The sequence below is a fragment of the Phyllostomus hastatus genome, unplaced genomic scaffold (genome assembly GCF_019186645.2).
Source record: "Phyllostomus hastatus isolate PE091 unplaced genomic scaffold, TTU_PhHast_1.1 phas_contig_148, whole genome shotgun sequence".
NCBI classification, from domain to species: Eukaryota; Metazoa; Chordata; class Mammalia; order Chiroptera; family Phyllostomidae; genus Phyllostomus; species Phyllostomus hastatus.
Genome location: NW_025333607.1, coordinates 1,812,852 through 1,836,579, shown reverse-complemented (window position 1 = coordinate 1,836,579; position 23,728 = coordinate 1,812,852). Strand labels below are relative to the sequence as shown.

At 46.8% G+C, this 23,728-nt stretch overlaps 1 protein-coding gene across 6 annotated transcripts in view; it reads left to right on the top strand.

Annotated features, from left to right (window-relative positions):
• Nucleotides 1-23,728, top strand: part of RYR2 (ryanodine receptor 2) — a 540,637-nt gene that overhangs the window by 455,238 nt on the left and 61,671 nt on the right. For 5 of the 6 annotated variants that reach the window (XM_045860807.1, XM_045860777.1, XM_045860769.1 and 2 more), the window contains 6 exons: nucleotides 3,988-4,041; nucleotides 5,239-5,262; nucleotides 13,981-14,080; nucleotides 15,305-15,384; nucleotides 18,646-18,722; nucleotides 19,502-19,575. In XM_045860807.1, coding sequence (XP_045716763.1) covers nucleotides 3,988-4,041; nucleotides 5,239-5,262; nucleotides 13,981-14,080; nucleotides 15,305-15,384; nucleotides 18,646-18,722; nucleotides 19,502-19,575 — 409 coding nt within the window. The remainder of the gene's footprint in view (nucleotides 1-3,987; nucleotides 4,042-5,238; nucleotides 5,263-13,980; nucleotides 14,081-15,304; nucleotides 15,385-18,645; nucleotides 18,723-19,501; nucleotides 19,576-23,728) is intronic. The other variant, XM_045860787.1, reaches the window with a different exon arrangement.

Here is a 23,728-nt window from a genome sequence, read left to right as displayed (position 1 = left end):
CCCTGGCCTGGGGGTGGGCTGACATGCCCATCTGTCTGGTCACTGCGTTTGCTCGGCTGTGTCCTGAAGCTGAATGTGATCTCTGTTGCTAGGCAGTCCAGTATGTGGTGAAGCTCACCCTTTTTCCATGATGTTTCCCTTCATAGTTGAATTATCTTACCCCTTTTAGTGTTAAATTCATCCCGGGCTTGCCAAGCTCTGGTCCTCAGTCCAGGCCACTCTGTGCACGCATGACCAATGAATGCATCAGCATGTGCTGCCCGTAAATGGGCAGCACAGGACCCTGGCAGGGGCTCCCCTGCTTGTGTGCGTGGGGCTGAGCCCTTGTGGTCCGGCCTGGGATCCCACACGTTTGCCCTCAGCTGTGCAATGATGAGGATTCAGTCATTTTCTCTGTCAGCCAGATCGTGAGTTTGTTTCCTTTCGGGCTTGCCTGTCAATCTATGTCACGTATAAATGTCTGCTGTGTCTCACTGGGGGTAGCTTAATGTTGACAGTTGATGTGCTTCTTAACTAGGTGTGTGACGCCGGTTCTCTAATGGTGTCAGACCATTGTCCAAGGCCACACAGTTTCAAGTTCAGTTTCATGATCCAGTGTCAGACACCGCTGTCCACATATGTCAACCACAGACCTGAAGAGTGTGCTTCCCATGTTTCTCTAAGGGGCCAGGGCTGGTGGCTGACATCAGACTTAGAATGTGGTGTCTGGACATCTGTCTTCACTGAGGGAGCCAGACCCAGGAGTCTAAGGTGGCAGCGGCCTGCGTCGTTTCTCGGAGTTCACCGGCAGTCGTGTTGTGTTGGTGTGATGATTCATGTGCTGGGTCTTGAAACTCGAACTCGGCTCGAGAGACTGTGTCTCCATGTCATCTTCACTCCTGTAGGGCCTTCTGAAGCCACGGTTTGCTGTAGTCAGGTTCCACTTACAATCTAAGTATGGGAGCCCAGAATTGGGTTAATCTCGCTCTGGATTCATGACACAGTGTCACCATCCTCGGTCCATCAGTGGCCTCATTTTGTTTAGTTACTCAGTCATTTTCAATAATGTAGCAGTAATACATTATTTCACATTACATTATGGGAAATACCCATGAAGTCGCTGTTCATGAGAAAAACGAACACCTAGCCAATGACTTGCATGTGAGCTTATGGTCCCCCCATCAGCCCACCTGTCCCTGGCAAGGGAACCATCATCCTGAACTTAGGTTCCAGGTGCCCTTGCTCTCCTCTGGTAAAGCTTCCATTGCTGTACATATTTGTTCATTCACATGTATCACACACACACACATCACACATACATCACACACACATGCACCACATACATCACACATACAGCTGTACACACATTTTAGTTGCGTTAACACTTACAGGGGCAGATACCACGTGTCACCTCCCGGCACTTGCTGACTCCTGCTCCTGTTCAGTGAGAGTCCTGCAGACGTCCTGTGTCTCTGGCACTCTGTCCTGGCAGTGACTCGTCCTGTGCAGTGTGTGGCTGGCCCATGTCCTTTCTGGCTGCCGCCTTTTCTGTTACGTCCATGATATTGCTGATGCAGTCTGTATGCAGTCTCTGAAATTTCCAGAAGGTTCTGGCCAGCTCGCTCTATTTTGATCTGGATATTTGAATGGTCTGAAGTATCCTCTATTACAGTTTTCTCTAACTTTGTCTCCTAAATTCTCTATTCCATGCTTCTGCCCCTATACATATGGATTTTACTCACTTTTTCCCCCTGGCATGTGGAATCCCTCTTTCTGGCCTAGAATTTATCATTTTAACCCAGATCGCTAAATTCTGCACATCAGAACCGCCTGATCGAGCTCCTAGCATTATCACGTGCATTACATGGGTGCACTTCGCTACCAGAGAGTGTGGCCCCCGCCTTGCCTGCAAGCCCTCGGTTTCTGCCTGGCACGCTGAAACGTGAGATCTGCTGCGGTTTTCCTGCAGCCCCAGCGCCCCCTCCTGCCAACCAGAAGTTACTCTACCAGTTTGATGAGTTTGACTAGGTTTTAAAAAATCACAAATTTTAACCTTATCAGAAGCAGATCCTAATTTTCTTAGGAAGGTATTTTTAAGTTTAAACTATTTCATTTCAAAATAACTCCTTGTAAAAAGAATGTATTAGCTAGAGCTCTAAATTTCCTTATACAGAAGCAAACATATGTGAATTTTATAGCTTAAAAGAATATCAAATGACAATTTTCCTGCATATATTATTCATCTCAACCCTTGTTCCTCCCCCGTGTTCCTGGAGGCAATAAAATTATATAGGAGATCATGTATTTGAGAAAACTTATAAAACTTTGTATCCTTAGGAGACATTCTGTGGTCGCATCCTAACTTGCTCAAATGGCAAGCAGACCTGTGGCCCAGTGGAGCCCCGGTGGGCTCACTGCTGCTCCCCAGCGCAGGTGGAGGGGGGCAGGACGGGGCCGGGTTAAGGACCAAATGAGCCCAAGGCCAGTGTCCTGCATGTCAGGTGCGCAGGGTGTGGAGGTCCGCGGACCTGCCTTCCAGACAGGCGTCACTGACGCTCTCGCGGGTCCTCATTTCCGAAATGCCTGGCAGATGAATGACTTGGGAGCAGGGGGTGTGCACGCATAGCGGGGGCTGTCCTGTCCTCCAAAGGGCTGGGTAGCACTGCTGTCCTTCTGGTGGAACTTGCTGGCTGACCCTTCCACACAGCGAAGCTGTCATGGGCCTTGGCCCCTTCACTTTCTCCTGGGCAGGCCACGCGCACTTTCACGTTGTCCTGCGTGATGAGGTGACGCTCAGGGCAGAGTGGTTGAGTGAATGGATGTGACAGACTTTTAGACTTTGTCACTGAGGATTGGAGAGATCACATCTGCCCCTCCCCTCCCTTCCAGATTGGTTCTGTAATCAGAGCACTGTGGGTCACTGAACTCGATCCTTCCTCTGGTCTGTAGCTCAGACGCACCGCTGTGCCTCCACACGCGTCCCTGGCACAGAGCGGTTGCCAGCCCTCAGAAGCCCTTAGAGTGCTCGGAATGACCGACTCGGAGGAGCCGCCATCAGTGTTTTCCAGCTGTGGGTCCTGGTTAATGACTGGCTTCCTTTGGTCACATGATCCTTCTAATTCCAAACCACAACAATAATTGTAGTTGAGATTTATTGAAAGCTTATTTTTTCAGTCACTTGCTTTGAAGTGGCAACAATTTACATATATTAATTCCTATGATCCACTCAAGACTTGGGTGTTCTTTTCTCATTCCCCTTTAAATATGAGGACCCCAGGAACATGCCCTGGGCTGGACAGCTAAGGCCCAGGCGCAGCATGAATTGAACCAGATGCTGTGCGCCCTGCAGCCCGCTCCTGACCACTCCACTCCGCCCCCAAACCCACTGCACCTGTGGGCACTGGATAACAACACAGGCACGGGTCAGCACAGTTCCCATCTCCCTCTGGGGAAAATAACATGGCACAAGCCAGTTTTATGATTTGCGTATAAAAGAGTGTTATTAGCAGTTACACTTTACTTTTCTCCTTTGGACAAAATACAGTAAAGAATGAACTTAAAAAGCGATGCTAAGATTCACTTTGATTAGGGAACACCACTTTCTCATAACTTTAATCCGTAGTTGTTACAAGCACTCGTGCGTGGTGCTGGCGGCGTCACACGAGAAAGTGACGATGCCTATCTGGAAAGCGTGCATCGTGGTGTGAGACGACAAACACGCATAAGCAGTGTGTGCAGCATAATGCTGGCCTTGTAGATGTGTCTGTGAGACGTGTGAAGTTGGTTACTTAGCACTGCGATTTTGTGGAAGCCCAGTAAAATTTTCTTTTAGCTCACGAACTCATTGATGATACCATCTAAGGTTATTGCAGCTACTGTATTACACGTTTGAACAACGTGGATGACAAATGAATGCAAGCACTGTGGCATTCCACACGACTTTCTTTTGTTCTTCACGCCCCACCATATTCTAATTCTGTTAACCTTTTCAATTTTTCCATGCATCAGAGTTGTCATGACGAAGAAGATGACGATGGTGAAGAGGAAGTGAAGAGTTTTGAAGTAAGATGGATCTTTCTAGATTTGCCTTTTTCTCCTCGGAAGCATTGTTCCATAGCTCATAACTGACGTTTATGTTTCTTGCTTCATGGCTTAATCGCAGCTTACGGTCAGGGACCTGCATGTCAGCAGCAGGGGCCCATCTGTGCCCTAACATGTGCCGCGGTCAGCACCAGGGAGCAGACTCAGTAAACACGCCAGGGCGCGTGTGTTCGGAACGAGTGCCCCTGAGGAGCCCAGGGGTGCGAGGCCTCAGGTGGCCCTGTCTCAGGGGAGGCCGTGATCCAAATTTCCAACGGACGCGTGAGGAAAATGCTCACTGAAGAGCAATGCGGCATCAAATTTTTAACAGAAGCCTTGGCTCAGTATCTTTTTCTGAATTGAATCTTAACTATTCGGCCTCCAGCAACTCCTGCCCAATGGGTCCCTCGTTCCCTGCACACCTGCGGCCGGGGCACACAGCCAGTCTGCTTGCATGAGGTGGGGGCGGGGGCACGGTCTTCCCAGGACCACCTTTTAGCTTATGGTTGTGCTCCCAAACCTTTCAGCCTGAAATAGCCGCATAATTTGAAGTGCTCAATGTTAACTAGCCAGAAAGAAAGGAGATGTTATTTCCCCCCTTTTCTTAGACTATACTTTTGTTTTCTAATGATAAAAACTAGGTGTTGTTAACTACCACTCTCCTTATATATTTTTTGATTTTGGAATTTTCAAAAGAAGAAATGAAGTGGAAGGGAATAGAATAGATTCTTTTCGATTTCACTATTGATTAACTTGTCTGGACTTTGAGCCAGAAGTCTGGGGGCACACTAGGACCCAGCAGGCAGCCACTAACTGCCTTGGACCCACAGAGAAGGGTAGGCGAGGACCAAACACACAGTGCCTCTTTCAGGGACAGCTTGACACGGGCGTCTCTGCCGCACTGCAGTCACTGTGTGGGAAACACGAGAACTAGTGAACTTGAGAAAACCAATGCCTATTGCTGGCTGCGAAAACTGCCCTCAGGGTAATTTCCTGTATGGCACTGGAATCATGTCTAATGTGTGTGTATTCTGTTCTCAAATCCATCTTCATTGGTAAGATCTGAGGTAAATTAGAATGAGCTGAGAACCGCAGATAACAGTTTCTGAAGTGTAACCACTTGTGGTCTCCAGAGCAATTGTTTATTGCTATTTTGCTTCTGTCCTCATCCTTCCTAAGGCCACAGGATCCCAGCGCAGCAAGGTAAACTGTACATGTGTGTGTATTTGTCTGGGTCTCAGTTTCGGTTTCTGTGACATTGACCTTTTTGTTAGACCCAACATCTCAGGTTCTTTGGTAACATAAGGTCTTGCAATCCTTCTACAAGTTCTAGCCCCAGTGCCATTGGTCTTTCCAGTATCCTGTCCTTGACACAGGCTGAGTCTTCTTGCACTTGGAGTAGCTCGTGGCTTGAGATCTGAGCGGCACACTGTGCTGGACGGAGGGCTCCCACCCTGTAGGCAGCAAGCCCTTCGCTAGGGACTTCTGGCCTCTGTCTCCTGAGGCTTCCTCCCACCAGTCCTGTCACCTGAAAACGGATGTGATAAGTGGCATTCCTGGTGACCCTGGAAGTAAGTCTGCTCTTCCACTGTGCTAGTGATACCTGCCATTAGTATTCCACAGTTTCAGCACTGGTTTCAGCATTTGTTTTCGGGAAGATCTTGATTGTTTCTATCTCTTAATATTTTGGATAGCTAAGCGCTTGTAACATTTGCTAAAAGAAGACATTTTGCACTAGAATTACAAAAGTAATTTGAGATTTTAAAAAGTGTGGCATAATAAGGAAAAGCCCATGAGAAATAAAGCAAAGCTCAAGAAACGTGGGAAACAGCATGGGGACTGAAGGCCAGATTTGCCGGCTCTTTTCTCCCTCGAACACGTGTTGTGTGCGCCGCTGTTCACGCGTGTGACCCTGTGCAGCTTGCCCGTCTGAACTCGGCAGCCTCATCCCGGCTCCGTCGACAGCACCTTCCCTACAACTATTCGTTGAACAGTCCACTGCACACCTAGTCCGTTGTCGCACACACCCTTTTAGAACTGCGTCTGCTTCAGTGTTAAAATTATTAAAAAAGACAGTTAAATCTTACAAAGAGGTCAGAATTATTTGAAAGGGAAGAAACATTTGGGCAAATACCGGAAATGTTAGTTACTGATATTGAATGCTTTATTTAGCTTGGAATGTTTTATAAACCAAAGCAAATAATAACTAATAATAATGATTCAAGTCAAATAAGTTCATGCTTCTGAGCATGTTGGGTTCTGGTCACCGAGATCATCTGAGAGCTTTGCTACCAGAGGAGAACATGTTTTTAAACTATGATTTTGTAAAACATACAGAAATGTTCCTCAGATGGTTACTTCCCCTGCTCTTCTGTAAGATGTGAGAGAATGAAATTAAGCAATACTGTAGGGAAAGCATTTCCGTGGAATGTTAAGGTAGATTTATTACTTACCTAAGAGCTAAATTAATGGCAGTGGAGCTTATGTGAGCCAAAGGGGCGGAGCATGAACTTGCCCTTGAGAACACGTGGCTCAAATGCTCGGCCAGTGGCACGTCCTTTGGCGGATGCCCAGTTTCTCATCTGCGATGTGGGTCCAGACGCCTGGTGGGCGGACAGTCTGCAGCCCTGCCCGGTGACAGTAGTGCTTCTCCTTGGCCCCTCCAGCGATTTACCTGGTTCTGAATAGGATCTTTATTTTGTATTTATTTATTTATTTACTTTATTTATTTTGTAAATTCTTCAGGAACAAACTGACTATAAGACATACCCTCTCTAACAGCTATTGCCTTTGAATGGGTTTATTTTGTTCCTTTCAGAGGAACGCAGCAATCTGAACTGGAAGGCTGCCGAGTCTTAGAAAAAGGGAGCCCTTGAATATAAGCAAAGTAAAGCTGTAGATGTGTATATGAAATACTGAAGAATTATTTCTTTCCTCAAGACAGCTTACAGTTTTTTAGTCCCTAGTGCAGAAGCTCTGTGGGGACGGGAGAAAGCGTTTTGGTGGCCAGTGTTCTGGAATGCTCACGCTCGCTGCCGCCATCCAACAGCCACGTGTTTATATCGCGTGATGGAACTGTCAGTCTCCAGTCAAGCCCTCATGCCGTGGCCCTGGTTCCTTCAGAAACAGCAGAGAGCCGATTGCTACCATTTCACAGGGCTGGGGTGTTACCGTCCTGCAGAAGCGTGAGCGAGAGGAAGAGGGACCCACAGGGAGGATGGAGCGCAGATATAAGCCAGCACACCTGAGCTAACCAAGGCCGCTCAGCAGTCCACAGTTGCTCAGGTGTGTCAGCTCTGGGAGAGGCCACGTGCACCTGGAATAGTGCCTCCTGGGGATGGAGGGTGAGCACTTTATCTGCCAGTCCACCCCACCTCCTATCTGTCATGGGTCACAGGGAGTTAATTTCTTTATACTTCCTGCCGACTTCAACCAGTGCAGCCCCTGGGGAAGCCCGGGTTTGGGACCAGCCTGTGGGGTGTCTGGGATCTGTCATCCCTCTGTGTGCCTCAGCACCGGGCCTTCCTAGTGAGTGGTGGTGTGGTGGCAGCCCACTTCCACAGCCACAGCGGCACTCTGAGCCAGCCTTGCTGGCTCAGGAGCAGGGTGCATCGCCAAGGCCAGGTGAGAGGGTGTGGGAGGGCTGGAGGTCGGAGCCGGCATGAGGCACATTCCAGAAAGCACAGCCCTCTGCAAGGCAGTGGTTGTGCGTGTGGGTACTGTGGACCTAAATACATTTAAACACACACGTAAACATGCAGTTGTGTGTTTTTGATGTGCACAATAATTTGAGTCAGTGTGCTTCCATTTTTAACATAATCTCAGTGGAAGCTTGTGCTTGACTGCAGTGTGCGCTGTGAACGGGGTGCAGGGAGTCAGACGGACTCCCTGTTGGACTGCCTGTGGTTGATGCTGAGCTCCCCCACCTGTGATATCTTAAGCCCCAATTTTTCTGTCTGTGAAATGGAGCTCATTATAGTATCTACTTAGAGGACTGGACTGAGGATCTAATTAGTTAACACACATGAAGCACTCAGAACATTGCTAGTACAACTAGTTCTACACATACTTGCCATTATTGTGACATCCAGTCAGTTTCACCTTCGGACAAGGACAGAAGTCGTAGAGAAACTTCTGCGGTATGGGGAGTGCTGCCCTACCCAGGCGGGCGGACAAGTGGCTGCGTTCTCATCTGGGGGCTGACTCGGGGACCTTCATTCAGCAGGTCATGTAGGAGTACTCTGTGCTTCACCTCTTTTTACTCTGAACAAAAAGCTTTGAATTAGATATTCTCGGAGGTCATAATCACCTTTAAAATGTTAAATGTTATTTGTGATTTGTTATTATAGAGTAAATTCTTTTCATTTTCAGAGAAATTTCATAGTTCTTCTAAATGCATAAATATTGCTAGCAGCAAATACATTTTCATTAGTTTTCCTCTGGTCTTTGGTGGAGCAGCGAGAAGAAAAATAAACCCTACATTTTTGTAGAATATGAATGGCAAATAAAAATGTTTCATGGAAAATGAAGTCTATCATCTGTGCATATATATGAATCTCTACCTTTTCCTACCTTGGGATTTGTAATTATCACACAGTTATACACTGTACAGTCAGACGAAGGGGTGGAATTGTTGAGGAAGGGGAGAGGGTTAGGGCCATGAGAGGAGGCTTGTGGGAATAACGTTCACGCAGAGACCCGCGCTGTCACTGGCCAGTGCGTGGCGGCTGAGTGCGCTGCTGCCCCCACGTTCTCCAGGAGCCGCCTTGAACCACAGACATCAAACAGTTTCCAGCATCCGCAAAACAAAGACAGTCTCTTTGTTTGGGAGAAACAAATTCCTGAAGTTTGTTTTTTTTTTTTCAAAGACCTTTGTGAAGATGACAATACGTGATATAATGAAAAGGTCCTTAGCAATTCAGGAAAAGTAATTATTTGGGAACTTATACAGTAAAGTTTATCCGAGCAGTGCTTGGCATTGGACAAGCGCCAAGTGTCTGAGGGCAAAAGGACCGTGTGTGTGCTTAGGACAGTCTCCGGAAGAGCCCTCCCTCAGCTGAGCAGGTAGCCCTGGCCAGGATTCTGAGACTCTGTCCACTGCTTGGAGTTCAGCTGTGTCTCGGGTTGACCTGGGGTAGGATTAAGAATCCTTCCTGAAAACTAGAACCATAGACACTGGAGCCACTTGAGTTGGGAGCTCTCAGAACCCACGTCATGTGTCGTTGCTATCCATCTGTGATGAACTTTACCTGATTTCCTTTCCCCACCTGTTACTCTGGCACTGCCTTGACCTGGCCATTCTCTCACAGGGAGGGCTGTCAGGTCCCTTCCTTCCAGACACTGTCCTTTGTTAGGACACGTGAGTGGGACCACAGAGCCCTTTCTTTCACAGAGCCCATGTTCGAGGCTCTCGAGGCTTAAAAAACTTAAGAAAGAAGGTAAACCAAGGCAGTTTCAAGTCAGTGTTGTGCTCGGGACAAACCCCATCCCCTCTGACGATAAGTCCATTTACCATCGCAGCCTGGACAGCCTCTGACGTTGGCGTCCGGTAGTGGCGCTGCCTGTGGGGCCCCGTGAATTTGGTCATCAGGATCCTGAAACAGAAAACTGCTTCCACTCAGCTGGTGTTACGCTTCAGCACAGCATTGATTGGTTTGAACGTGTCGAATCCAGCCAAAACGCGCGCACACACGGCACAGAACGGAGTGAGTCGTGACGACTCAGGGCACGGCATGTCGCAGCATTCACCGCACCTCGTTCTGAGGGTCAGAGTTTCTGTTGGTTCTGGGCCTGTGTCAGTGAAACTTTGATAGGCTTCTAAACAAACTTTGCTTTGTGAAAAACCACACTTTTTATTTTTATTAAAGAGAAAGCATTAGCAACAATGCTCATCCTGTTGAGAAATAGACTCTGGAAGATGATATTCAGCTGCAGACAGAATAGGTAATAATGAAAAGGACAGACAAAAAAAGAAATGAGCTAAAAACTCCAAATTGAACATTGTTATTTATACGTGTATAAATCTGGACTTCTTCGACCATGTACTGAAAGTAAACTAGGTACATTTTTCACACTAGTAAAACTTCAGATTAATTGTGCAGACTGCATGATACCACACTGTGTAGTTCTGCCCTCCACTCACATCTTCTGGAGCGTTTACTCTGTGCAGGGAGCTGCACCAATGTGCTGTGTGTGTGCTGGCCTGGCACAGTGAACACAGCCCACAGAACAGCTGTGGCCTGTCCTCCAGATGCTGCACATCCAGCACATTTCACACTTAATTTTGAAAAAATTAAGTTTGAAGTGTATAAACTCAGGGAACCCTTTATTATTAAACAAAGTTATACTTGTGGAAGTGTCTTCTCAGCACTGTGAGCCAACTTCGTGTGACTGTAGCCAACCTACAGTTCCAGAGGTGGGAATGGGAACCAAGTGGGGAGTGCACCTCTTACCCATACTTTTGTGGGTTTTTTAGTCTTAGTTGGCCTCTTTGTGTCATAAACCAAGTCATTGGCACCACCTCACTGCCTTTCACCTTCGTCCTCAGAGTTACCCAGCTGCATCATCTGTGTCTCCACCTTCTCTCCCTAGGACGTTGAGGGTCAACTCACCCAGTAGGTTATGACTGAAGTGAAGATGCCAGATGAGAATGTTTAATGTTGCCTTGTAACATTAAGTATTGGGAAATACTTTTAAAAGAAGTTCAGCTCTGAGCAACTCTCTCACATTGTAACTGGCTTCCACATTCAGTTGAGAGGGAAACCTCAGCAGTCGTGCAGGACTGGGACCTCAAAGAAAAAGCAGCAGCATGAAGCCCGGCTCTGACTTGCTCGGCCTCGGTGCGCGGGCACATGGGGCGGAGGGCCCTTCGGGAGCGGTGAGAACTCTTCCACTGTCCCTGGCTGCCCTGCTGAAAATGCCTGCTCCTCTCCATTATGGGGATAAATTATTTTCTCCACCAAGTAGCCAGGGACTGTTGTAATTTATTCCTTTAGTTTCAATATTTTTTCTCATAAGAGGCAAGTTGTCAAAGAACCAAATGGATTATTTTTTGAGGCCTTTGAACTTTCCCCTCCATCAGATGCCAAAAGCCTGGGGCACTCTTAAACCGCATGGGAGAATATTTGCAATTTTATGAGAAACTTCAGTTATACTGAAAACAAATCATGATGTTGAAGACTTCCATTTAACCTCTGATTTGATCACGGTCTGATTTATGACCACTCTTGACCTTGAAAAGACTCATAACAATCTTATTAGAAAACAGCTCATATTTCTCTACGACTCTGGGCAGTCAGAACTGTTTGCCTAAAGGAAAACTCGGACTTCAGGGCTGCTCTTTTTCTCCCCGCTCCTTAACCTTTCTTTGTGACCTTGGAGTACTTTAAAGACTAAGCAGAGCGTTGAAGGAATAATGTTAATGTAAGACTAGTTGGTGATTTTAAGCAATCTGGGGCAGGGAACCTTACCTTTAAAAAGGCATTTCAAAGTGTGAGTTCCCTTAGTGAGATAATTTCAAAAGATCCGTTCCAGTCTGCTTAAAAAATCAAATCTGCAGTAAATTTGAAATGAAATTGTTTTTTTCTCTGCACCTAGTCCGTCATTGTCTGGACACTTCTGGCATAGCTGTCAAGGTTTCATTGTTTTATGTTGTGACAGAATTCCCGAGCACGAGACTAAATGGCACACGGAGGCAGTCCTCACAGGGCAGTGCACCTGAAAGGAGGGGAGCAGGGAAGAGCTTGTGGAGGGGTGTGCCCCGCCTGGTCCCCCGAAGAGGGGCCCCAGAGGGGCCGACCGGCCCCTCTTTGTGAAGCATGGCCCTTCCTGCCTTTAGATCACTGTGTCTTTCTCATTCAACATTTTTTCAACTGAGCATCCTCATCAGTTCTGAAATAGTTATTACTATGGGAATGCAGATGCTATAGGAGAAAGGTGAGAGGGATCTTTGCCCAGAGAATTTGTTTTCCAAAGGAGACGATTTGACATCCTGTCTGCTTCTTGATCCTCCTGCCATCCGTCCATCCCAGGTGATTTAAGTTACAGAAGGAAACTGGGGTCTCGGAGTGCAGCGCAGGCACTGCTCTGGCAGGTCTTGGCGCGCTGTACCCACACAGTGAGCAGAAATGGCAAAGGGTATTGTTGACTTTCGTTCTTTTCTCCTCAAGAATATATGGTGTGCTGCCATTTCCTGGGATGTCTTCATGACTGCCTTGCTCTGTTCTGTTGGGTCTAGAAAGAATTGATCTTTCTAGCTCCCTTGCCTCTGTCATTGATGGAAGCGATAGGGCCCTTCCTGGACCAGTCATTCCTTACCGCTGTCCTACTGGAACCTGGTCTCTCAAAGGAGTTGGCGAAGGAAGCGGACTCCATGATAGTTCTGGCAGTAGGCGGACAAAGATTGTTGGGTCTAAAAGGAAGAATCAAATGTTGCTCCCCAATGTTAACACCTGAAGGGCGGACGGAAGGGTCTTCTTTCTGTTTTCCTGAAACTGTGTTGTGACGACAATACGGTTTTGTGTGTCTGTGTGGTTTTGTTTCTGTTCTGTTTTTTACTTCACAGGAAGAGGTTTAAACATGAAGGCAAACCTTTTAGATGTCAGCATGGCTACCACAAAGCAAAGCTGCCTTTTTTTTTTTCTTTTCGTTTCTCTGCTTCCATTTAGGCCTATCACATAATTTAAGAAAAAATAAAATTTAACCGCAGGCGCTCTAACTATAGTGTGAAAAAAACCCTGATCGATTTTGTTTTCGCAGCACGATATTATCAAAGATTTAAGAAACAATTTTGCCAGCATCGGCGAGAACTCTCTGGTAACAGCATTGATGTCTGTGTTGGTTGCTTTTGGTTTAAAGGTTTCTTTTTTCATTTGTTTGAGCCCATTTCTTCCCCCTCCTTTGAGTTTATTTATTTTTCATATTCTGTAACCAGCAAGCCTTCATTTTTTAAACCTCTTCCATCTTCCAGTGTCTCTGCCGTACTTTGATGGAAAGTTTATGGCAGCAAAGCGGTCCCCTCTGCTGCAGCTCCTCCTGCTCTGAGGTCACATACGTTTTGGCCGTTGTGTTTACGGACATGATACTAACTGAGCGTTTCATGTCCATTGACTAAGCTTCTCTACCACGCCATTGACGGACTCGCTGTCACAGGGCTCTATGCAACTTTCATTCTGCAACTTATACTGCTTAGTCCCGTCTCAATTCTCCAGCGAACTGGACAGCTCAAGTGAATGATCCTTCTGGTCTTGAACTTGCTGTGCCTTTATATTTTCTCTTTATTTTCTTCTTTATGTTTTCAGTGGTAGCTTGAGTGGAGCAGAGCAAACTCCAGCCATCGCCCAGCAGCACCATGCAGCATTGTTTGTTGCCACCAGAGAATACAAAATATAAAGGCACACGGCTTCTGTAGTCTTTGGGGGGCACCGGGGAGAGCTCTCTCATAAGTCTGCTGCTTAGTTGAAGCCTACTTTTTACCCATATCAGCTTCCAATTTTGCTTAAACTCCAACACGTCTCAGTTAACGTTCTGTCATTCAGTGATACCTTGCAACTCGAGCCATTTGCTGAGCAGTATCAAGTTATGGCCATGACCCGGGAGATTATTCCAATGTGACAAACATGCACAAATGTGTAATTCAGAAAGTGCAAGTTTCGATGACAAAGTACAGCTACCTTCAAACTATGGTACAGGCTTTGGACTAATCAAATCATTAAAATTGAGACAATCCACTCCTGGTAAACCAGTTGACGTAAAACCAAGACTCGAAAATGTGAACATCTGTGTAAATAGCAGTGTTGGTGTTGAAATGGTCTGTAATGTTGCCATAGAGCCCGTACATGAAGGGATGACTAAAAGTGTGGTTTGTAGAGGCTGCTCTGCTGACTGATGGCCACAACATAAACGGTTGGGATTTGTGTTCAGGAGAAGGAGATGGAGAAGCAGAAGCTTCTGTACCAGCAGGCCCGGCTGCACGAGCGTGGCGCCGCCGAGATGGTGCTGCAGACGATCAGTGCCAGCAAAGGTGAGCCCCGCGGCAGCACAGCACCCCCTCCTTTCCCAGGGGCCCCTCGGTCAAGCCCACCTACCCACCCAGTGCCCAAGTTTCTGGGTCATGCCCGGGTCGGCGATGGAATAGACGGCAGACCGCCTTTACTCGGGGCGGTCTTGTTTCGGAGTCTTTTTTAAAGGTTTGCTTTATTTTTGCTCAAGAAGTTTTGGAAATTCTATTGTGACCCAACTCTAGTGAGCTGCTCATACTAGCCAGGCAGCAGGTGTTTCCTGAGACAGGCCAGGGGGATGTTCTCAGCTTCATGCCCACGTGGTCTCTGTCACAGCAGTGGGAAAGCAGCTACAGACACTGTGGAAGCAAATGGTGTGGCTGTGTTTCAATAAAACTTTATTTACAAAAACCAGTGACAAGCCGAGTTTGGCCTTCAGGCCAGTTTGCAGGTCCTTGATAGAAAAGTGTAGGCTGTTAAAGTGAGTCCTTTTTAACAATTAAAGTAGTATTGATGTTGTATTTTTCAGTAGCTAGTTATTTCAGGGTAATTTTTCTTACACTAATAATATTTCATTTTTGAAACATTTTTAGTATAATTTGTGACAGAATGGAAAATCAATGGTGGCACACTCTAAATATGGAAATTATTTCTATCTCTAAGATTAAAGTACAGGTGAAGAACATAAAATAAAATACACTAAGTGATAGTATATTATAGTTAAATTTAAAGTTTTTCCACTATTATTTGGATAACTTCACATTGGTATTAGTCATCCTAACAGAGCAAGACTGTAATGTATTAAGTGAAAGTGATGAAAGTGATGAGAGTTGCTCAAACACAGTATTGTCGAGGGAGCAAGGGGGGGTGTTTTCCCTACGGAAAACTTTAAGTGGCTTAAAGTTTTCAATTATTAATTTCAATATTATTTTAATATGCACAGTTGTGAATTTTAATAATTTTAGGTCTCAGTAGTTCAAAATCAATTGTTTTTTATAGCTTTTTAAATGTGTCCTCATGTAGTTTTAGTTCTGTCTGTATTATCCGAAATTTGATAAAGCATTGATGGCAAAATATGCGTTATTACTTTTAAAATATCTTTCTGGTGTGTAAGTCATTCTGTCCCCCTCCACCACTGTAGAGATTTGTAGGGGTGGGAGTAATTTTGATAGTGGACATTCTGCGGTAGAACAGGCTAATGCGGCAGGGGTAATGATGTCAGGAGCACTGTGTTTTATATTTTAAAGGGGAGACCGGACCGATGGTGGCTGCTACTCTGAAGCTGGGGATTGCTATCCTGAATGGCGGCAACTCCACAGTGCAGCAGGTAAGGTCTGCGAGCCATTCCCATGATGCACGTCTCCAGCAGCGGGCCACGGGGCCCACTTGCTGGACTGCTTGAGTCATCCTCAAAGCACTGTCAGCTGCAGGATGTTTCAGTTTTTATGCAAAATATGCCTTTATTTGTGGTCACCTTGTTCCACATCCGAATATTTTCTGGGACACCCACTCTCTTCAGAATCTTAAGTCACCAGCAGTGCTCCCTCTGGAGACCCACCAGCACCGGCCAGAGGGTTTCACAGTGAAAGGTTGGTTCTCGCCCAGGTCTGGTGAGGGACGTGCCACGTTAGGTCACGGCTCCCCGCATGCGGCTCCCTGGGTTCCGTTGTGTGTTTGGTAGGAAGCTCATTCCTAGGCTAGCACATACTCAGAATGCACCGCCAGAAATTATTTTACTTGTGATTATTTCTAGTCTCCCCAGAAATGGGAAAAAATCACTTTGCAACCAAGTTTTGAACTATGTTCTGTTTAAAAAGTAGACATGGTTTGGGCTGAGGTTTCAGTGACTTCAACCAGGGCGACAAGGGATGCCATCTGAAGGCCAGAGTCTGGGAGTTCGTTAAAATGAGGGAACTTGAGCGACTCCAAACAACTGTCAGAAGCAGACCGTCACGTGCTGTGTGCCGCACACCTCGGGCCACCATCACAGGGCTACAGGGAGTCCTAAACTCGGGCAAAAAACTCTTAGGCTAACTGAAGAACAGCAAGACAGCATAGTTGAAGTAGCAGATTGTGTTATTCTAAAGCTGAAATCTCTTATTTTTATATTTCGGCATCTGTGGGGGAAAGAATGGCTAATGAGCCTGGGACTAACAACCATTCTTTCTCGGTGAGTTTCTGTGAGGCAGGTGAAGGGCCACCCCGGTAGAAGGAAAGAAAGGCTAGTGAAATCCTTTGAATGTTTGACTTGGGGTGGCTGGGAGCCTCAGAACCACCGCCCTGGGAAGGGGCCTGCACATGCTGCTGGAAGATCCTGGAGCCTAAGCAAAGTGAAGCCGAGGAAATTTGGTGAAGTTTGGACCAGGTTAACCAGCAATGAAGTATAGCAGAAAAACTCATCTGCACGTTTTTCTTGAGTTGCCTGCTTTGCTCTGTGAACACGATCACTGCCCTTGAGGGCTGAGAGCTGACTCGGGTCCCACCTGATCCCCATTCCCAGCTCGGCCTGTGCAACGCCTCCAATGGTTCAGCGATGCCCGAACTCCATGTGGGTGGTGTGCACAAACACACGAAGTGGGAGTGCACTGGTGTGCCAGGGAAGCCAAATGCATTGAAGTGTGGTCACCCAGTGCTAACAAAACAGGTTTTTGGCAAAGCGATGTGTTTCTTTATGAATCTTTAAGTACGAGATCTAGTCCTTGATCTGATAAACGTTGAGGAGAAATGGTCAGTCTGAGTATTTGGAAATACCTGTACCGGCTGTGGCATGTGCGGAAGTGCCCAGAGTCATCAGTGGCACGGCAGCGACCACTGATGCTCCGGTGTTGTGTGTGGGCTGCTAGTTGGAAGGGACGCCACATTTCAGTTAGGATGTAGGGAAAATAGAGATCTTTTTTCCCATCCAATGTATACATGCCCTTTTTTTGATTTCCATAGTGAATGACTATGTGACTTTAAGAAAAGGAAAAATAAAGAAAACCTGCCTAATCTCTCCACAATATTTGTCAAACAATTTATCTTGCTTTGTGTTTTACTTGAAAAGAACTTAATGGTATAGTATACATATTCAGAAATTTTTTTGTCCAAAAGGAACCTTGAGACATCATAACCTTGGAAAATAATACAGTAATTGAGTAACACAAGAATAAACTCTGTTCATGTACTCACAGCTGTACACCTAGTTCTGTCAACCCTCGTATGTCCTTCCTGTTTCCATAGATTTTTTTCCTTTCTCTCTAAGCCTTTGGATATATATTCTGTCACCTCCCTTTGACCCTCCAAGCCATATTCATTTTGTTTTAAAAGACCAATGAGTAGTAAGTGCTTCATGTTTGATTAGACCAATAACTTATCAACACCCTCCCCAAGTGGCTGTGTGTTTTGTGCATCTGTGTGTACAAGTTTGTGGGTATGTGTGTAAATGTGCATGGGTAGGTGTGTGCATATGTTTTATGTATGTGTATATATATACACATGTGTGTATATCGCTATATGTGAGTGCATGTGCATATATGTGTGCATGTGCATATAGGGACACATGTGTACACACATATGCATGTGTATATGTGCATACACATGTGTGCGCGCACACATGCACCTGCAGCCACACATGTCTGGGCACATGGATATGCCTGCATGTGTGTATACACATGTGTACACATGTATAGGCGCGTATACATGTGTATGGGTTTATACTGCATATATATCCACATATATGTGTCTATGCAGCTTTTATGTATTTAATTTCATATTACCTCTGACTCTGATTTCCAAAAGAAGATCACTACCAAAGTTTTGACTACTTAGCTGAGCCCTGTGTGAACGGCACTAATCCTGGGAATTACTCCCTTTTCAAAATGCGGAGAAGATCAGCACTTTATCTTCCCGGAGCCTTGGTGCGCCTCCTGTCACCTCGCAGTCCTGTGTGTACTTGCGTGAAGCCTCCAGCATGCATTGCCACCTTCGGGAGCAGCTCCATCTCCACGCGCAGTAGCAGGCTCACACTGGCAGCCATGCGCTCCGCTAGCTGTTCCACACTGTGTTTGACCCCAGAGTCCAGGTCTCATTCTGAGGACAGAGGAGAGGGATTCAGGAGTGAGATGATCCCCACCAGGCCCGGGCTGGAGGCCACGCTGACAGAAACCGGGCTCCTGTCTGAGCCGCCAGCACACAGCGGGCACAGCTCTGCAGGGGCAGGGGCTCCAGAGCCCCACTTTCCCAAGGAGCCTGTGACTGATGGGCACCCAGCAGACCTCCCCAGTGAACTTGAAGTATCCGAATCTCCAGATTCTCAAGCAGAGATGAGGAGAGGATTGAGGGCGACTCCCCTGATATTTCTGGTGCTCCTGGGGCTGGTGTAGAGCAGCGCCTGCTCCAAGCCCTGTCCCTGTGCCGCACGCAGACCTGAGCCCCCTCCGGCCGGGACACACTGCCACCGTCCCATGGGGGCAACGACATTGGCAGTACCCGTGTGCACTGAATATCATTTTGTCTGTATGTCAGTGTGGGAGGCATGCTTTTGTTGTTTTTTTTACTTACCAGTAACCAGAGTCGGACTCAGCGGCCTTGTGGTTTGTATTTACTGTAGAAAATGCTCGACTACCTCAAGGAGAAGAAGGACGTGGGTTTCTTCCAGAGCCTGGCCGGGCTGATGCAGTCCTGCAGGTGAGCGCATGTCTGTTTCCGCTCCAGCTCAGAGCGGGTGTCTTTCAACGCGTTCGTCTCACGCTCTGGACAATAATTACACACAGAAGGAATTTTAATGATTACGCGTACTTGGAAGGGGGGCGGAAGTTGCTGTTTTACATTCTGCCTTATTGTGAGGTGTCAGTAACATCTTAATTACTAAATTACTCAGTGTTAATAATTGTTAGAATAATCTCCCCTGTGCTTAAATAGGGACCTTGAAGAATTAATGTGCATTCTGCATAGTTGAATATGAGTGGTGTGTGATTTTTAAAAGAAAAAAGAAAATTCTATTTAGTTTTATTTGGGAGCTTGTGGACCATTTCTCATTTTCCTACATAAATGATCCTTAACCAGTGAATTTATGATAATTACTTTCTATTTTTACGGTGTGTAAAATCATTTGGGCGTTTGACTAAGGTACCTGACACCCACTGAATGTGATAGCTATCCCACCTGGAAAACCACGGTCACTATGATTACACTGAAGTGTGCTGCCACCTCTCCGACGCACTCCTGAGTTGGGGCCCACTGACGCCTTACGCTCGCCTTTCACGAGGGCCATTTTGGCCCCGGCCTGGCGAGAGGCCATCCGCCACCAGGAAACACAGCTGGTAGGCGTTGGACTGCTGGGGCGTGTTTCCAGTGCATGTTAACGTTTGGTTCACGTTTCGAGAGAGACAGTTGTCAGACATTGGCTCTTGTGAGGAGAGAAGATTCTGTGTGGCATTGCTGAGTGTTTCCTCCTGTTTCCGCAGTGTCCTCGACCTGAATGCATTCGAGCGGCAGAACAAAGCCGAAGGACTTGGAATGGTGACAGAGGAAGGATCAGGTATCAATTACTTAAGTTAAAAGGGCCACCTGTGCCCCTGCTTTCCTGACGTGGGTCAGCTAGCCATCATCTTGTCAGGACAGAAGGATGCGAGTTATCTTTAAATGGACAGAATGCTCACGTGACTCATTTAAAAGCCCCTAATTGGGCACTCACAGGTCACACCCAAACCCTGCCTTCCAGGAGGTCGGTGGTCCTCTCCTTACTGCTCCCTCTCTCCTGTCGCAGCCTAACCCCTGGTTGCATAGTAGAAAAAGACCCTTATTAGAGAATTTCCCACAAAATGAGGAAGCTCATAAATGATCCAGGTTGGAGAATGGGGCACCAGCAAACAGGCTTTCCAGCCCCCACAGCCCCCTGACTCCCCCCGTGCGCCCCCTCAGCACAGTGGTCCTGTGTCTCACGGACCCCTCTGTCCTTGCAGGTCCAGACTCTCTGATGAAAGACATTAAAGAGTAATGTTTGTTCAGGTGATTCACCTGTGCGCAAAAATGATTCACACATTCTTAAGAGTTTTTCTCTCTATAACTAGATATGTGTATAAACTAGAAAAATTAGCGCACAGTGCAGTTAAAGCAAAAAGACCTATTGCACATTCATTTTCATATTTATTAAGAAAAATCAATATTTTTGTTCTGATTCATTTTTATTCGTGTTTTATTTTTAATTAGTTTCTGTGAGGCCTTGTGCGTTTATCTGTCTTTGGTCAGGCTTGGAGTTATCTTGTCAACATATTAGGTTTGGAACTCTGAGTCTTCTATAAAACTAGTCTTGCTGCAAAAAATAAATTTCTTCTCATCTGCATTTGTAATCTGCTTGCCTTCCTGAAGTAATACAGAATTAACTAATCTCTCCATTTCCGTATATTTTTGTTCTCACAATAGGAAAAAGTATTAGTGCATATTTCTTGCTATATTTAAAAAATTACCATTTAGACATGTCCTCGTGCTGCTGGTGCTCTGTGGCTCCAGTGCGACTTGGTTTTCTGCCTGGCAGTTGAATGTGCAGGTTCCCTCACCCAGGGTCAGTCCTACTGCGACTTGACCATGTTAGCTGCCTTCAGGAAGAATCACCAGCAGCAACGTGCTTAGGTTTTCTCAGTACCAAGGAAAAACTTCTTCATGTTTGTGTCAACAGTCACAACCCCTGGTCCGTGGGCCTGCCCCTCTCACCCAAGTTTGGGGCACTTTCCAGTGTAGAGCTCCTAAAAATGAATGAGCTCCTAAAAACTCTGTGCAAAGTCTGACTTCCTTATTTTGGAACTAGAAATCTTTCCGTTTTCCTTGAAGTTATTACCTAATGTTCCGTAGGCTCGGAACACAGTTCTAGGAATCACCCTTGGTCACTGTCCCTGTCAGCTCCCCGGAGGGACTGGTGGTGGCCCAGGTTACTTTCCTGGGTGTCCTGTTTGTTGTCAGCCAGACTGGATCAGGGTAGCATTTGTGACCTCCAGTCAGAAACTGGGTGGGAGCGACCACTCTGACGTGAGAATGCTACATCTCTCCCTATGGGGTCTCTTTGCTGTGTCTGTGCTGTTTCACAGCACACCCCAAAATAACTGCCCAAATTGATTAACACATTTTCTATATTATTTCCTTACAAACAGCAAAACCAAACCAACATCTCAACTTTTCTTTTTCCCCATTTCCTTTTCTTTCAACTACTGTAAATGCACTGTCCTTCCTCAGCCATCACTCATGAGCATGGTAACTATTAAAAACGAGCTGGCTTTTATTTCTTTGCTTCTCAGTTTCTTGCTAGATTTGTGTACGGTCTTGGTAGTGACAGTTGTGTGCATCTTTCCTTTCATAGACCGTTTTAACCAGTAGATTATTTAATATCTACTATTATGCATCCTCTTATTTTTTAAATGTATGCACCAAGATTCTTTTTCTTTTTTTGATGAGGATACTCAGTTATTAAACTATTAGACATGGAGAGGCAAGAAGCATTTAAATTATGTTTTTGGATGTGTTACGTTCTGTTTCTTTCATTTAAAAAGTTCTGGTAGACTCAGTGTCTGTGACTGATGTGGAACTGAATGCACCTGGGTGTGTGCAGCGTCTCCCTGTGGTGGTTCTGTCTGGGACATACTGTGGCTTTATGGCTGGCCCGTGGGAGCACCGGAAATCAGCGGACACAGGGGCGGGCTGGGCTGGACCCCACTGCTGCCCAGGGGCCCTGCCAGGTCCCTTCCACACACTGAGAGCAACAGGTTTTCTCTAGTCCTTTGAGATGACCACTTGTTAAAAACCTTCTTAACATAAACACTAATTTTCATCCTTGAGACGGAATTCAGAGAACACTAGAACAGTAGGAGTGTCGACTCTCCGAAGCTGGAGAGTAACAGAGGTGGTGCTGGGGTTTCAAACAGCCTCTGAAAGACCTGCTGTGCAGTGGAAACAGCGAAGGGAAGAGGTGACACCTGTTTCCGCACTAAGACTAGCTAGAGCGACTCTGCTTTTGGCGTATTTTAAAAATGTGTTACATGGCCATTCTTCTAAGATTCTACAAAGGTTAAGGAACATCTGTAGCCTCCTAGGAGAAGGGAAGTAGATCTTTCCTTTGGAATTACTGTAGAAAAGCCTGGGGCGTCAAAGCCTGGTACCGACGGCGTTGCTTCTGGGTGTGAGGGGCCGAGAACGTGGGCTGTTGGCGCTGAAGCTTCTCATCGTCTTTCCGAGGCCATGTCTCCCTGGTGAGGATAGAAGGTCCCAGACTTAAACACATAAACGCCCTAGCCCCCATCCGCTGCCCTCGAGGGAGGTGACGTCCACTTCGCTGTTGAGGAAGGAGACTGAGGCACACAGTCCCGTGGCTTGTCCCGGGTCCTTCCAGCCGAGGGCAAAAACGCAGCATCCTGCTTCACGCGGCGTGACTCCCAGGCCCAGGGGCCAAGCCCCTTGCCTATCCGCCACCCAGCGTACTGGCCGGGGCGGCACTTTCTGTCCCGTTACCTGTTGTTGGTTGCTCCCGTCCAAGACCCCAGCCTTTTACCAGCTGTTGCGATGACTGTGGAAGTCTTAGAGCCACTGTTGAACTTGCTGTGGTGACAGGTGGTGTCCCTCATCCGGTACTGAGACTCCACTAGGAAACTTCTGTTTCTTGCAGGTCTGTACATGAAGATTTCAGACTGTTGGTGTCTGTTCCTTTTCCATTGCTGTCACTGTCATGTTGGCCTGGGGTCCCCACCCCTCCTTAACTAAGTTCCCCATTTCTACGGAAGCCTGGACCTCCCACTCGTGTTTAAAACAACAGCAGCAACAACAACAAAAACCACACATTTTTTTAGCAAGTGTGTTCCGTAGCTTTGTAGACTTGCCATGTGATCCGTTTGTCGTCTTCTCTGTATGTTTTTTAGTTGTAAGTGTTCTCTTTCAACATATAATGGCATTCAAAGCAAAAAAACAAAAACAAAAACCAAAACCTGTATGGATATTTAAAATTTCATCCCATCCTTGGATTTTTAATTTGTTTTTCATCAGAGCCATTTAACCTCGTTACCCCAGTTAATCATGGCGAGCTCGAGCGTGCCGCCTGCCTCCCCTCCGACCTCCTGGTCTGAGGGGAGATGTTCCATCTCACTGCTGCTCACTTTGCCCTGGCCGTGGCCTTTGGAGCAGAGGGAATTGGGGAGCCAATCTGATTCCCCAGACACTGCTTGGTTTACATAAAATTTATGTAACACATTAGCTGCCAGTGGACCCTCCTGACTCTGCACCAGCTCTTACTGGTAGTGTTGCAGCGAGAGTTGCAGCTCAGAGTGCTCATTTTTTATGAACTCCTCATGAGGACGATGGAGCAGTTTGGGGGCACTGGCCAGATGAGACTCTGCCACTGTCCCAGATGGGCTCTCCTTGAGGACACTCGGAGCGCTCACGTCCTGTGAGTGGCTGTGCTGTGCTAGACACTGTCCTGGGCACCGGGGTTCTTCAGGAGCTCAGGGTTGTGTCCAGAGGCTTGTAAACAAACAGCCTCAGCAGGATGCTCCACGTGTGGGGGAGCTGAGTCGCGCGGCTGCTGCTGGGGTGCAGGGTCTCACACGGAGTCGGGCGGCCTGGGGCAGAGGAAGGCAAACAGAGGCCCCCAGAGGACGGAAGAACTGCACTGAGCGTGTCAGGAATGGACCCCAGCGTGGCTGAAGGGGCAGGGG